The sequence below is a fragment of the Phymastichus coffea genome, unplaced genomic scaffold, assembly GCF_024137745.1.
Source record: "Phymastichus coffea isolate CEN01 unplaced genomic scaffold, Cenicafe_Pcof_1.1 PCOF00012, whole genome shotgun sequence".
Classification (NCBI taxonomy): Eukaryota; Metazoa; Arthropoda; class Insecta; order Hymenoptera; family Eulophidae; genus Phymastichus; species Phymastichus coffea.
The window spans coordinates 3831210-3847121 of record NW_026706823.1 but is presented as its reverse complement, the minus strand read 5'-3'; the positions used below and the strand labels follow the sequence as shown (position 1 = coordinate 3847121).

At 33.7% G+C, this 15912-nt stretch overlaps 1 protein-coding gene across 1 annotated transcript in view; it reads left to right on the top strand.

The window, feature by feature from the left end:
• The first annotated feature begins 546 nt into the window (after positions 1 to 546).
• LOC131672690 (small nuclear ribonucleoprotein F) overlaps positions 547 to 15912 on the top strand; it is a 39810-nt gene continuing 24444 nt past the window's right edge. Inside the window, exon 1 of the mRNA XM_058950079.1 lies at positions 547 to 623. Within this exon, the coding sequence (XP_058806062.1) occupies positions 575 to 623 (49 nt within the window). The 5' untranslated portion in view covers positions 547 to 574. The remainder of the gene's footprint in view (positions 624 to 15912) is intronic.

The following is a 15912-nucleotide window of genomic DNA, read 5'->3' as shown; positions in this document are numbered from 1 at the left end:
ATCTACCCTACGAAAATCTTTTTTTTCTCTATTTTTAGAGAGGGTACAAATTCCACAAAAGCATTTTTCTGATGGTATAAATTAAAATGAAACTAGTGGTATTTTTTTCTTTTAAGATATCTATCATTATTCTGCCAGGAGTATGAGTTTTCCGAAATATCGTTTTTTTCGCTGTTTTTTAACATTTTGGGGGGGTATAAATTCCAAAAAAGCAATTTTCGAGTGGTACAAATTAAGACGAAGCTAATGTTCTATTTTTTTTTTTAAATCAATCATTTTTCTGCCAGGGTCGTTTCGATCATTTTTAAGTGTCAGAATCGTTCTATGAACACCCTATATAGTCTCCATGCTAACATAAATATAGATTTTTTGTATATAAATAAATAAATAAGTAATTATAATATTACTATTTAAAATCTAACAATTTTTTTAAATTTCCATAAAATTTGAAAGATAATTTAATTCAATTCTAGAGTTTTATTTTTTTTCTTCCGGCATTTACATGTAAGTATATGCATTAAATTCTAACTATGTATATATTATGTATAGGTATCACATATATTTTTTCTCATTTATGAGATCTTTTTCTTACACGCTTATATTTTTATTTTGCAAACCATTATGTGAGTAATATTATTTAATTAATTTAAAAAATCTTAATTTATTTTTTAGTTGTCAATAATTTTTTATTCAAATAATTTGAAACAAGAAGTTTTATTACATGAAATTTTATTTTTTTTATAGTATTTCTATAAACTGTTTTAATGCTTAACTCTCACTTTACTATAAGTTAATTTTTAGGTTTAACTTTGGGTTCCTGAGAAATATAAAATGTATACTTGTAACAACTTCTTCAAGGGTTGTTACAAGTTTGTGAGGCATTTTTGCTTCAAATAACTGTTATGTTTTGTTTTATATAAAATAATTGTTCTGTTTTTTTGTTGAAAAATGCAATGATTTTGAGTAGTTGAATACTGAATTCAGACTGATAATAAATGACTATAAATTGATGTTCATAAATTATCGCAAAAATGTACCAATTTTAGTATGTATGATTTTTTGTGACAGAGAATTTTTGGAAATTTTTTGATGATCTTAAAATTATGAAAGTACTTTGATTCAAACATGATTATGAAGTATAAACAAATTTTCTAAAGTGTCCATAATATTAAATATATTTTACTAGAGTTAAAATCTATTATCATGAATCGAAGATGAAAAAACTTCATTTTTCTTTTAATATTTTTACCTAAATATAATATAGAAATTCTATACGAAGTTATATGAATTATTTCTATTTAGAAAGATATAAACATTCATGTAGTAAATAATATTTTGCTTTGATAGTTTCTCTAAAATTGTATTATTAGGAACTTTTAAACAAAACCTAAATACAAAGTTTAATTTTGTATTTCATTACTTACATTTAACATATATAATTGCAGGTACACTTAAGTACAATAATATAAGACATCAATAATAATTTTTTCTTAAGCACAAAAGTAATTTTGTAGTCAAATTTTAAAGATATTTTATATCGTATATGTAGTTGGGTCTCTTTTCTCTTACTCCGTGGAGTTTGTATGTCATTACTTACATTTAACATATATAATTGCAGGTACACTTAAGTACAATAATATAAGACATCAATAATAATTTTTTCTTAAGCACAAAAGTAATTTTTTAGTCAAATTTTAAAGATATTTTATAAATAATTATGTTGGTGTTACTATAAACTCTGGCAAATATTCTGCTTTAGTTTCATGTCATTCAGGATTCAAGATATAACAAAAATAATAATATTGTATAGATTATTAGCTATAAATAGTCAATATTCTTTGTTCCCTTGATTTTTGAACGATCATTTTAGTTTCTATACTTTCAATATTAATAATTTTTTTAAGTAGATAGATACTATCGATTGTTTTAGTTCTTGTTCCTATATTTATTTATTGTTTATTGTCAAAAGTACAACAAAATATATCTTATAGGTCTTATATTTTTTATACATAAAAAAGTGATAGCCTATCTAGACAAGTAAATTTATTTTTAATCTGATTTACTGAAATATAGTATATGAAATACTGTAGTATTACAACATATATATGTACATGTGGTTATTTGGTATAATATAATTTAACTTATATAATATAATTTATTGTATAATATATATTTAATATAATTTAACACAACAGTTGGTATATTTAGCAATAAATAGCTTTATTAATAATGTAAGGTTTAATGTGGTCTAGGTATCTTATATAAATCTATTAAATATGTTTTTTATACAGTTTAACTTTGTTTAAACATCATGAATAATGATAAAAATTATTAATTGATACATTATATTATTTGAAGTACTCAGAAGAAATTTCAACTTGTTTCGTATAGTAATTTATTTGAAAAAAATTTTGAAATTAAGCTAATAAATATACAAAAATCTTAAGAATGTTATTACTGAACAGTTGAAAAATGACAGTTTTGATGACTGTTGATACGTTATTGTTATTGTAACTTCAAGAACAATGTCTATGTGGAACGCTGCAGAGGTAAACTAAGTATGCATTAGCCTTGGTGTCTTACACTAAAATTGTGAAATTTATTTTCATTAAAATATTGCATCATATTAGCTGAAATTGAGTTACATTATTTTTATTAATATAATAAATTTACCAATATAGAGATATCATATAAAAAGTTTTAGATCATAGACAAAGATTTTAAGATAACACCGAATTTATCGATTTTGTTCAAAGTTAATATATTTATTACCTATAGAGTTAAAGAAGTGCGCATAGTTTAACATCAAAATGTTTTTGCTTGAATTTCATTCACCACCGCCCGACTCGTTCCTCGAACGATTTTAATTGATGGCGTAGTGTAGGATATTTTTGATTTTTTATAAGCCGCAATTTTCACTCAATTTTTTTGAAATCACTCGTAATTAGTTGTATTTTCTGATTTTCGAGGGTTGTACTGGAATCAAAAATAGTATTTTAACTATTAACAATATACGTGAATAAATTACACATTAAGGTAAGACGAAGAGGCCTGCAATGGCTCGGTCGGTAGGGCGACGGACTCGCACCCGGTTGGCCAGGGTTTGATTCCCAGTCCTTGCTGATTGACTGATTGAAACAAGTACTACTGAAAAAAGTTTCATGTGCTTTGTTCTCAAATACATTGCAAGCCTCCGTCGCTGATTAGCACTGATGGAGCATAAATAAGACAAACTTTCAAACAATCCTTCAGAGACATACTTTCCGGACGCGCAATATAAGTTTTAAGGACAGTAATAAAAAGACATTGCAATGTTATTTTTCCAAATCAATAATTTAACATTAATTGTTATTTAAATAATCATAATCAACTATAGTTGTCGGTCTTGTCAACAATATTTGTATGGTGTATAAATATATATTTTCAACTTTTCCTTTACACAGGATATGGATTCCCTGTTACGCACTCGCTTTATTAATAACAAATATCAATAATTCTTTTTCGATTTGGTTTCCTTCGCTCTTACATTGTTGATATGAATATAAATTCAAACCATATAATACAAAAAAAAACGAAATATTATAACTAATTTATAAAGCTACTCCACTCTTACATGAAGTGTTTTACACAACAAATTTTAGTAAAATAATTAATATTCTAACAAAGAATAATTATCCACCAAATTCCTTGAAAAATGAATTGCAAAAAGAGATAGATTTCACAGACTTAAAAATCAAAGTTAAGAAAAATTACATAATTTAAAATCCAACAGTGTTATTGCAACTATTTTTATTCCGTTTATTGAAGAATTTTATTATTATTGTAAATGAGTATTAAATAAATATAATATTTTTTGTGTTTCGTTAATAAATGATAAATTACATAATGTGGTTATATTGGGTAAAGATCAAAACTGTAAATTGCAGAAGATTGGAGTAGTATACACATTTAATTATAACGACTGCAACTCTATTTACATTGGAGAAATTAAACGATTGTTGATAGCTAGAATGAACGAACATAAAATAAACAATTGAAAAAATTACAGGCAGTAAAAATTTAAATGAAAATATGTTAATGTCGGTGCTTAAACATATTTTTGAGAATCCAAGTCATAGTTTTGATTTTGTAACTACTAAGATTATTAATAGACAATATCTTAATAAAAGACGGGTTTCCGAAATGCTACATATAAAATTAACAAGACATACGATCAATAGACAAGAAGATATAAAACTTTTGAGTTTTCAATATAATCGTATTTTGGCATTATAAGATCACTCTAGTAAATTAGTATAACTTTCTGTCTTGATAGTATCCTAACTCCTACTTTTATCCCGTTCAATGTCGTTGCTATATGAACTGATAGTTTCCTCTCTACTATAATGAGGCTTATTTTTTAGCGTACGATTGAGTACACCTTCGAACTATGCTCATGGTGACAATTGATTATACAGTATAATTTTTTATATTAATTAAAAAAAAATGTTAACAAGGTAACTGCTTTCACTGATGAAAGGATGTGAATTTTGACAAAAATGTTGTATTGTATGTATTTTTTGCTATATTTATAAAATTGATATTATTTCTATTTAATATATTGTATAATACATTTGGTGCCTAATGAAGCTGCAAACATTAACGGCGTATCGTTGCATAATTTATAAAGAGAATTTGGTTTAATTTAAAAGGGACTCACTCATTCCATATCGATTTTTGTCGAATTATGGCAATATGTTCAGATTTTACAACCTCCTTGTTTCAAAAACCGGATCTTGAAAAAATGTTTTTTGTTGCAAAAAAAAAATTGTTTATTATAAAAATAATGTAATATATACTACCAGTCAAAAGTTTAAAATCAACAACAAAAATGCAAATGGCCCATTCCATCTGAATTCATAAAGGCTGACACTTTTGAGTTTTAATTTTGCCTTTTTTATAATGAAAATGTGTTTTTGGGTGTATTTAAGGAGTCATGTGTCGGGATTTTGACCGAAAATTTTTTTTTTCGAAGATTGGAAGCAAACGTAATTTTTCAAAAACGCAAAATCGATTCCGAAATTAAACTACTGTAATTTTCCATTCGGGTGTCAAACTATGAGGTTTTTGGTCTAATTTATGAAACCGTCACCATAATTATTAAATTTGCATAATTTGCCAAAACGCTACTTTATTAAAGAAAAACAAAAAAAGCGATTTTTTTCAATCGTGATTTTCTCGAAAAGTGCATCTTTTTTTCTGAAATTGTAATATATTTTTGTATTTGAAAAAAGCCATTTTTTAATGTATGCCCGTACTATCAATTTTTCTTTATTGATATTTTTATCGATTTTTTCATTTTTTTAACTTTGACATTATTTTTGGTGTTTACAGCAAAATCTATCTATCCTACTCTTCGTATCATGCTGGTTTTATGTTGAAATTGGAATGACGAAAGAAAATTTGCAAAATGAGCCCTCACTAATTTTTAGGTAAATTAAATATTTACGTTTTTCGTTATGATCAAAAAAAATAACTGTAAAGAGTTATAGATATATTCAGTAAAATATCAAGAAACAAATGCAAAGATCCTAAGCAAAGGCACAAAAAAGTTGTTTACCATTTTAATAACACCCGCTTCGAGCCTTAGGAAGCTTAGCCGACAGTTTACAGAAAAAATATCCTCGAATGTCTCAAGAAGACCCGGTTATCCAGGCTGTTATAAGATATAAGAACTCGTGGGCACCGGCGGTATCGGCTCGCTGTAGTGGTAGGGTGGCCCATTCGGTGTTAACGCTGTGCAATCGGGCATCAGCGGCGTCAGTGACATCGGGGAACCCGTGTATGGCTGCATTACAAATCTACCATTACTCGTTATGAACTATTACTTATTTATTGACATTTTTCATCTTCGAATATATAGAAATAAATAACTTATCGAGATCAAGCAGTCCACAGTTAACAATATTCATGAATAATGAGAAATATAGGAAGACAGTGAGTCTACGATTACTAAAATCAATAAAACCACAACTAATTAAAATTTGAACATTCCACCAGTGAAATTACTTCAAGATATAAATGTCAAAATGCGTGAATCCTATGCTGTCTGAAATCAAAAGAAATTGACTGACGCATTTGGCTCGCAAGTTTTGAATAAAATGGTAAAACTGTTTAACGTCGCAGAGTTACTAAAATCGAATGAAAGAGAAGATTGTGAAGTTTGTGTCAAAGAGCTTGATAATTCATCAGTTAGTCTAGAAAATTATTCAAAATACTCTGACAAAGTACAGTTAACCATATCGATTGATGTATCCAAAGCGTATATATTATCATAATTACCGAACGTAACCTCTTACATGATTGATGTTCGCGGCATTCTGCGCTCCTAACGACGCGGGAGCGGACGTTCGATTCTTCGTGAGGTTGCTATATTTCATGGTGTGACTGCGAGTGTATAAACGCAGTCTCGCTTTCTTTTGCGTCTTGACTCGTCTGGACAAGTGAAAGACCCAAATCGTCGACGGTCTGTGGCTCACGTGCTGAGCGCAGTCACACTCGGGTGTCCGATTACACGCTGGCGAACGATGGCCACACTGACGCATAGTGGAATTACCCGGTTGCAGTTCACCCCCACTCCCAAGGCCAAGATAAGGAAGGGCGTCTTGTTTCACTCTCCTTCTTGAGTATTCCTGATTGGCTGGTCCTGATGAGGCCATATCGTGCGAGTTCTTGTTCGGCTCAATGGGCTGGTGGCGGGAGTACTATTTCTTCTTCATTCTGCATCGAGTGCACATCGTTGCGTTGAGTTAGTTCCTATCGTTGAGTGCGCTTCATTATTCTATAGTGTTGTATACCGCGCGCCTTAGTGTATAAGTGCTATTATTGCGTTGCTTTGAGCGACTGTATGCGGGTACCTGTGTGTATCTTTCTCTCCCTTCCGCCAGCGACCGCATCAAAAGGGGCTACGGCAACCATCGGCCTAGTTGAGAGTACGTGCGGTACTCTCTGAGACGTCTCCGAACTCAGGGCAGCCCGATCAGCGGCACCCGGCCCACCTCGAAAACTAGGAGTCGCGTAGTGCGGGCCGTGCCCGTGACCAAGACGTTGGCACTACGCTTCTCCAGGAGACGTCTTCCTTCTTGCACGAGTCATGTATGCGGCATCGCTCGGTCAGTGTTTAATCTAGTGAATGGCCATTCATGTAAGTTTAGCGTTTAGTTGTTTAAAAGCTACGCGAGCCATATGTAATTAGCGCAATAAATAGTAGCTTTTCTTGTATGTATAAATCCATTATACGAGTGGCAGTTTTAAATGGCTTTTCCCCCACTCACGACTGGGGTTTTTTATGCCGGCTAAAGTGTCATCTCTCTGTATCTTTCTTTTATCAAAATAATCATTATTTACAACTTCTCACATCCACCTGCTTCAATTAACTTACCCTTGCCTCTCTCCTTTATTGCAATTAATTAATCGTACAGATTAAACAATTGATCAAGCTAGGTTATTAGTGAATAATGGAAACATATATAAGGAACCCGAACCCAACCCAACTCCAAAAATATTGTGCTCGTTCTGTGGATTGAAGTTGTATAAAAAGTCGTGAATTACACAGCCACACAAAAAAAAAAGTGGCAAAACCCACAGACCAGACCATGCAGACTTTATGTTTTTGGGGTCGCTGAGTCCGAATCCGGGGTCAGTTTTGCCCCACCACGTCACAGTCAAGGGCAAATGAAGGTCAAATTTGCAAAAATGGAGAAAATCAATTTTCTCCAGTTTATATATACGTTTTTGAGGTCGCTGAATTCAAATCTGGGATGACTTTTGTCCCACCCCCGCGAGGTCAAGGGCAAATAAAGGTCAAATTTGCAAAAATGGAGAAAATCAATTTTCTCCAGTCTATATATACGTTTTTGGGGTCGCTGAATTCAAATCTGGGGTTACTTTTGTCACACCACCTTGGTAGTGTAGTATTCATCAAAAACAAACAGAAAGTCATGCCATCTAATTTTTTCTGCTATACCTTACGCGTTTCTCATCGAATGAACGGTGCAAAGGTTGTCTTTTACGTTTTTTTGCCGTTTTACAATCTCTTTTCAACATCCAACAGTAGTCAGCCAACATGCATGTATCCCATCTTCCTTGATAACGCTTTTCCATCACTTTCACATCTTGATGGAAACGTTCACCTTGTTCTTCACTATAATCACCACAGTTTTCAGGGAAACTAACATCCATCAATGAGAAGAATTCAAATATGAATTTTTCCTTCAAAGTTGCCTTAACCTGCTGCCTCGACAAAAACTGTGACGGTGACACTGCCCTAAATAGGGATGTGTGGGATGATCCGCTCATTAGTTTGTCGAGGCAACGATGCCAGTGGAAGCGCACTGCCTTGCAGGGGGGCGTTAGGGTGTGAGGATGAAGCTGTAGTGTGTCTGACGACGAGTTGACACTGTCCTCGTCAAAGTCGGAAAGCTCTTATACTTAGCCCTGGAGAGGTATAAGAGTTATCACCTCCGGGACAGCGGACTCACCTGCGGTCGGACCAGGATCCCTAACGTGTGGGGTTATACTGTCAATCATGGAACATTTACCTTCTACTTCTCGTCATAATTGCAAAAAAAATCGTGATCTTTTTTGTTTCGTCTGTGGAGTATATACTCCTAAAAAATTTCGTCGTGATTTTAATGAACGCCTCAGAAAAATTCACAAATCATGTTTTCAATTAGAGACGGATGATATTATAAAAGAGTGGACTCCAGGTGGCATCTGCGAACGATGTCGTAAAATGCTTTGTAAATGGGAAAAGACAAAAACGTGATGATGTCATATTTATTAGCCCAATGGAATGGTATCAACCAGATGGAAGCGAAGATTGCTACTTCTGCAATACTGAAGTTTCAGGATTGAATAGTAAATCAAAAACAAAAGTGAATTACGCTAAAGTCACTTCTGTAAAAAAAGCTGTTGAAAAATCGAGTACCAATGAAGAGCTTTATGTGCTTGAGAAGTTATTCATTGAATCGGATACGAATGATGGAGATCATAATGACGAAGATTGTGACGACATAAGTGATGACAATAATGGCAATGCTACCAATGATGTAGGTGATGATTTGGAAGATGAATCCTATGAAAGTGATATTGATTGAAAAACTGATGATGATGATGAAGATGATGATATTTTCCTTCCAGCGGGCCAGAAAGACAAAAGCGTAAAGTTATGGTCTCAAGATAAACTGAACGACCTAGTTAGAGAGCTTAACTTACCTAAAGATGGAGCAGAACATTTAGCTTCAGCTTTGAAAGGCATGAATCAGTTGGCAAGTTCTACTAGAGTATCTTTTTACAGAAAAAGAAGCAAAAGTTTCGAACCATACTTTGAAGATATGAATCGTAATGGTGATAAAATAGTATATTGTAAAGATGTAAAAGGTTTAATGAATGAAATTAAACCTAATGTGTATAAAGACGAAGAATGGAGATTGTTCATAGATTCATCAAACAGAAGTTTGAAAGCTGTATTTACTGCACAATAGCAACTATTATGCCTCAGTTCCTATAGCGCACTCCACCACAATGAAGGAAACATACGGTAATCTCAAAATTATACTGCAAAAAATTAAATATGACAAGGATCAATGGCGTATTTGTGGTGATTTGAAAGTTTCAGGAATATTGTTAGGACAGCAGTCTGGTTTTACGAAGACGCCATGTTTCTTGTGCTTATGGGATAGTCGAGATCGAGCAAAGCACTATACTGATCAAAATGGCCTGAGAGAAAATCTCTAACTGTTGGAGAACACAACGTTAAAGCTACCCCATTGGTTGACCCTAAAAAAGTTCTCATTCCACCATTGCACATAAAACTTGGTATCATGAAACAATTCGTCAAGGCTTTAGATAAAGATGCTCAGAGCTTCAAGTACTTGGAAAGCAAATTTCCAAGTAAATCGGATGCGAAATTAAAAGAAGGTATCTTTGATGGTCCAGAGATTAGAAAAATGATGGCTGATGATAAGTTTATTAGTTCCATGACCAGCATCGAACAAACTGCATGGCTTAGCTTCAAGGACGTTACCGCAAACTTTTTGGGTAATCGTAGAAGCCCCAATTACAAAGAAATTGTATCTCAAATGGTGGAGAGCTTTAGGGTGATGGGTTGTCTCATGAATTACAAATTACATTTTCTACACAATCATTTGGATAGTTTCCCTGAAAACTGTGGTGATTATAGTGAAGAACAAGGTGAACGTTTCCATCAAGATGTGAAAGTGATGGAAAAGCGTTATCAAGGAAGATGGGATACATGCATGTTGGCTGACTACTGTTGGATGTTGAAAAGAGATTGTAAAACGGCAAAAAAACGTAAAAGACAACCTTTGCACCGTTCATTCGATGAGAAACGCGTAAGGTATAGCAGAAAAAATTAGATGGCATGACTTTCCGTTTGTTTTTGATGAATACTACACTACCAAGGTGGTGTGACAAAAGTAACCCCAGATTTGAATTCAGCGACCCCAAAAACGTATATATAGACTGGAGAAAATTGATTTTCTCCATTTTTGCAAATTTGACCTTTATTTGCCCTTGACCTCGCGGGGATGGGACAAAAGTCACCCCAGATTTGAATTCAGCGACCCCAAAAACGTATATATAGACTGGAGAAAATTGATTTTCTCCATTTTTGCCAATTTGACCTTCATTTGCCCTTGACTGTGACGTGGTGGGGCAAAACTGACCCCGAATTCGGACTCAGCGACCCCAAAAACATAAAGTCTGCATGGTCTGGTCTGTGGGTTTTGCCACTTTTTTTTTGTGTGGCTGTGTAATTATTATTCAGATGATGGTTATAATTGATCTCGTCAAAGTGTCAACAAAAAAAAAAGAAAGCGGTGTGAAAATTAAGAAAATAAAACGTTTACTGACTAAAATATTAAAAGAATTGCGGGAACTATTTTATGAAGAGAATCCACGCATGACATCTAAAATAGGTCTATCAAAAATCTATTTTTCAAAGCCGAAATGGGTTGAGCCGCATTCACCCACTGATATATGTCTTTGTGTTCACTGTGAAAAGTGAAATTTCATGCTCAGAGCGCTTATAAATTATTTTCACAATAGTGAAAAAAATATTTCAAACTTGGAAACAAAGATATTTTCTTCTTCATATTGCTCTAAACAAAAGATTGGATGTGTACTAAATGAATGCGACAAGTATCCGAAACGAACATCTATTGACTTGAATATTCTTTCTTTGAATGAGAAAGATCTATGTACTGATTTCACTTATGATGTTGGAAGAAATCTAATTTACTCGAAAAAACAATAACAATAGAAGACTGTTGAAAAATTAAAGAAAAATGTTATCACGGTAGCTACTCATAAAATGGTAAAAGAGATTCAACACATTGCTATTAAAGAAGTCAAAATTGCTGTAAAAAATAGTCAGTCACAATTAGTTATGCAAGGAGATTTTGCTGAGAATTGGACTGTTTTATTACAAAATATATACATTTTCAAATTTAGATCAAGATCTTATCATAATAAATACTAAATACAATAATTTGGGAAAATAATGTTTTCACGCAATCTTATGATGAGAAAAGAAATTAAATATCAACAAGCATAATTTAATAAGACTAAATAACTTCAACCAGAATTACAATTACTTTTTTTAAAACCAGGGCAAGACAAGAGAAGGTATAACTTTCAGAGAGATAATGAAGTAGTTGCTATAATTGCTATGACGGCTGATGGCGAAATCTTAGGATCATATGTAACAATTAGAAATAAAAACACGAAATCAAATGCATTAGTACTATGGATCCCAATGTTGAGCCGTGGATATAGTCCAGTAGAAATTAGCCCAAATTTGACCTGAAACTGGATGTAAAAAGTAGAGGCGAGAAAAAAATTGCATTGGGTCCGGGAAATGGTCAATAATAAGAACTATCGATGCTCCGGCTTAAAAGTGTTAGCTTCTTTAGTTATTAAAAAATTAGTGAAAAAAAAATGACGAAAATGACGATTTTTTTATCTTTTTTTCATAAGGTGAGTTATATCTCAAAAACTACTAGTTTTACGAAAAAAAGTTACTGAATATAACTTGTTCTTTATGAAATATGCTACTAAAATTCAAGTTGTTCTATGTTAAAATTGTAAAATTACCACTGTTTATGCTACCTAAAAAAAGGGTACTCGAAAAAAAAACAAGTCTTTTTCGTATAGTTTTAAGGCAATGTTGATTTCCGTCAATCTTTATCATATTCCCTACAGTATAAATTCAATTTATTATAAATAATTATGTTTAATCTCATTTCTCTATGTTTAATAGGTTTTGCATAAATTTATTCTTAATTAAAAATATTTAAAAACTTTCGTCATTGATTCACACAAAATGACGGCTTTCAAAATATTTCTTAATTTTTTTAAGCGAAATAGAAGGTGTTATCCACAATATCCTACCTTAATCTTTAAAAAACATTCATTAATATAGTCAGGAGCATTTAAACAAAAAAAACGTGATTTTTACTATTGTTATTAAGCCTTCCACGAAACGAAAGATAAATTTTCATTACATTTATTACAGCAATTGAAAGTTAGCCGTGAAACGGAAAGCTGAAAAAAAAAATTATTGGATTTTATCAAATACATTTTGCAATCTGACACACTTCAGAGTCCAAATTACGTAGCAGACATAATATTACGAGCAAATCAAAATTTTTTTGCACGGATGACAAATATTATTATTATGTCAATTATTGATGGGAAATTAAACAAGCTTCTCATATAAAAGGCGAGCAGAAGTCAACGGTCGCAATTAAAAACATAGGTTCCAGTGGCCAAGCGCGGTTATGGTGGAAGCGAGTTGGTCGAAACGGATTGACACGAGAAAATGAGTATTAGTCTTAAAAGTGAACAAACGATCAAAAAATATTATATCTCTGCTTGTATTTGACTTAGAATCATAATATTTTTTAATTTGATACATCGTGGCGAAAAAATAACAATTACCACCTTTATTTATCTCTATAAATTGATAATTCTCACGTAATAGATGCTACATTGCACATAATTAGTATATTACACTATAAAATCACTAAAACAATTACTGTTTTCAACTTATGTTGACATTATTCTAATTTATACTTACTTTCCGCTATTTGGAAATACTCGCAACTGGGCCCTTGATAACACAGGCCATCAAAGTTTTACAAAAGTCAAGAACCTGAAACCAGACATAATATTTACCGTGCTCTCGAAACTCGACGAGCAGTGCCCGACTAGGCGTCGGCTACATGTGACTCCGTCAAATGTTCTGGTTTGAGGATTAATCAAGAAATGACATGTGAATAAGAACCATAAAATAATCTATACGTTAAATACTAGCGAAATCACGTTTGCAGCTAAAGACAAAATAATAAAATGCGACAGGAGGTTAGATTTCACTAGAGGGGAGTGTGGACGTGTCTTGGATGTGAGCGCGAGTTTTGGTGAGAAAGTCAAAGAGGAAAAGTGTTTGAGGAGTGAAATAGAGGTGAAAAGAGCGTGGAGGTGGAGGAGGAGTGGAGAAGAGAGAGAGGCCTGAAGAAGAGCAGGAAAAAGCAGAGAGAAAAGAATAAAGAAAAAAAAAAAATAAAAGCTGAGGTTAAGAGAGAAAACCAGAAAGCGGGAAAGGCAGACAGAGAGGAGGGGCGGTAAGAAGTAAAGGTAGAGACAGAAAAGGTAAGACAGGGAATAAAGGTGGGATCACGGGTAGTTATAGAGAGTCGAATTAAGGCGTACGGGATAGGATGGATAGATTTGTGACAACAGAAAAATTAAGAGATAAAGGTGGAAGGTTGGATAAGAAAGGCCCAGAGGAGGAAAAGAAGAAAAGAGTAAAGGTGGTGAGGGGGAGAGAGAGCGGGGAGGGGCTGAGGGAGAATAATAGAGGAGAAATGAGAGAGGCAAAGAGATGCAAGAGTGAGAGTGAGGGAAGCGAGATGGATAGGGAGGGGGGAGAAGGATTGGACAACACGATAAGAGAAGTGGGAAAAAGTAGTGGTACAGAAGAAATAATGGAAAAGATACGGACAGACATAAGGGAATTAATAGAGGTATGGGAGGAGGAAAGGAAAGAATGGACAGAAATGTTTAAAGAAATAATGGGAAAAATGGAATGAATGGAGGCAGAGGGGAAAAGAAGAGAAGAAAGGTGGGAGAAGGAAATAGAAAAAGTTAGGAAAGAACAAGAGAGAGAGAGAGAGAGAAGAAAAAAAGAAAGAGACGAAAGAAGAAAGGGAAAAAGCAGAACGTAGAAAAAGAAACTGCAGGAAAAATGGGGAGAGAGGATGGAATAGTTGGAAGAGGAGTGCGTGAAACTAAAAAAAAGCATAGACGGAGGAAACAAGAAGCAAAGAGGAACAGAAGTAGGCAATAAGGAAGAATTAGAGCATATGAGAGAAAAAATGGATAGAGAAAGTAGGATAAACAATATAATAGTGACAGACTTAGAGGGTGAGTTAAGATAGGAAAAGAAGGGAGAGGCAGAGGTCTGGTTAAGGGAGGTACTAGAAATGAAAGAAGAGATAGTGAATCTGAGAAGAATAGGAGGAACAGCGGAGAGAGATGATCGGAGAGAAAGAAGAAAAAACATGTGGCAAATTAGATGCGCGTCATGGGAACAAAAAGAAGGAATTATGAAGAAGAAAAAGAATCTGGCACAGAAAAAGATATAAAGATACTGGACGTGGAAGCAGAGAAGGATAAGAGAGGAAGTAAGAAGGAAAGCGAAAGAAATAAGAAGTAAATGTAAAGAGGTAAAAATGTGGCATAACGGGGTGAAATCAGAGGAAGAAGAATGGTGGTGGAGCGAGACAGAGGGAAAAATGGTAGGATAGGGGGTGAAAGGGTTTCGAAAACAATAGGGATAAAAGAGCGACAGAGGAAAGAAGGGAGAGAGAGGGGAGAAAGGCAGTAAAAATACTATTCTGGAACGTGGCGGGGGTGAGGAGCATGGAGGAAGACGACTGGGAATATGTTAGGGAATTCGACATAATAGGGCTAACGGAAATCTGGGTGAAGAGGCAAGGGGCTAGAACTGGTGTGGAGAAACAACTGAAAGGGTACAGCATTGAGTGGAGGGACTCAAGAAGGGAAGGAAGAAGGGGAGGGGGAGAAATAGGGGGAGGAATAATGGCGGTAAGAGAGAGGAAAGGGATGAATAAGGTTGAATGGAAGAAAGAAAGGACAAGTGAGGTAATAGTAGGAGAAATAAAGATCGGAGTGAGGGAATACATGATAGCATCGGTGTATATGCAACATGAGAAGATGGTAAACTATGAATACCTAAGTGAAGAGTTAGAGGAGAACAGAGGAAAAACAATAATTATAGGAGGAGACTTCAACGCAAGAACAGGAAATGAAGGAAGGGAATGGGAGACAGAAGAAAACCTAGAAGAAATTAAGGCCAAGGATAAAGTGTTAAACGCAGAGGGAGAAGAAATGATAAAATGGCTAGGAGAAATGGGCTTAGTGATAACGAATCGGAGAAAAGAAGGAGATGAAGAGGGAAAAATAACATATATAGGAGCGAGAGGAATGTCAACGATAGACTATGTAGTAGGTAACGAGGAAGGTGATGAGGCGATAAAAAAGGTTTAAATAAAGGAGAGGGTAAAGTCGGACCACCTACCCATAGAGGTGGAATTGGGAGACAAAATAGCGGAAGAAAGAAAAGAAGAGGAAGAAAGAATGATAGACGACTGGAGTGAAGAAGGTATAAGGGAGTATCAGAGATGGATAGACGCAATAGAGGGAACAGATAAATGGAAAGATATAAAAAATAGAGTGAAAAACGCAGTTGTAAAAAAGAAGATAAGGAAAAAAAAAGGATCAAAAAAAAGCTGGTGGAGAAAAGAATGTAAGGCAAAAAGGGATAGG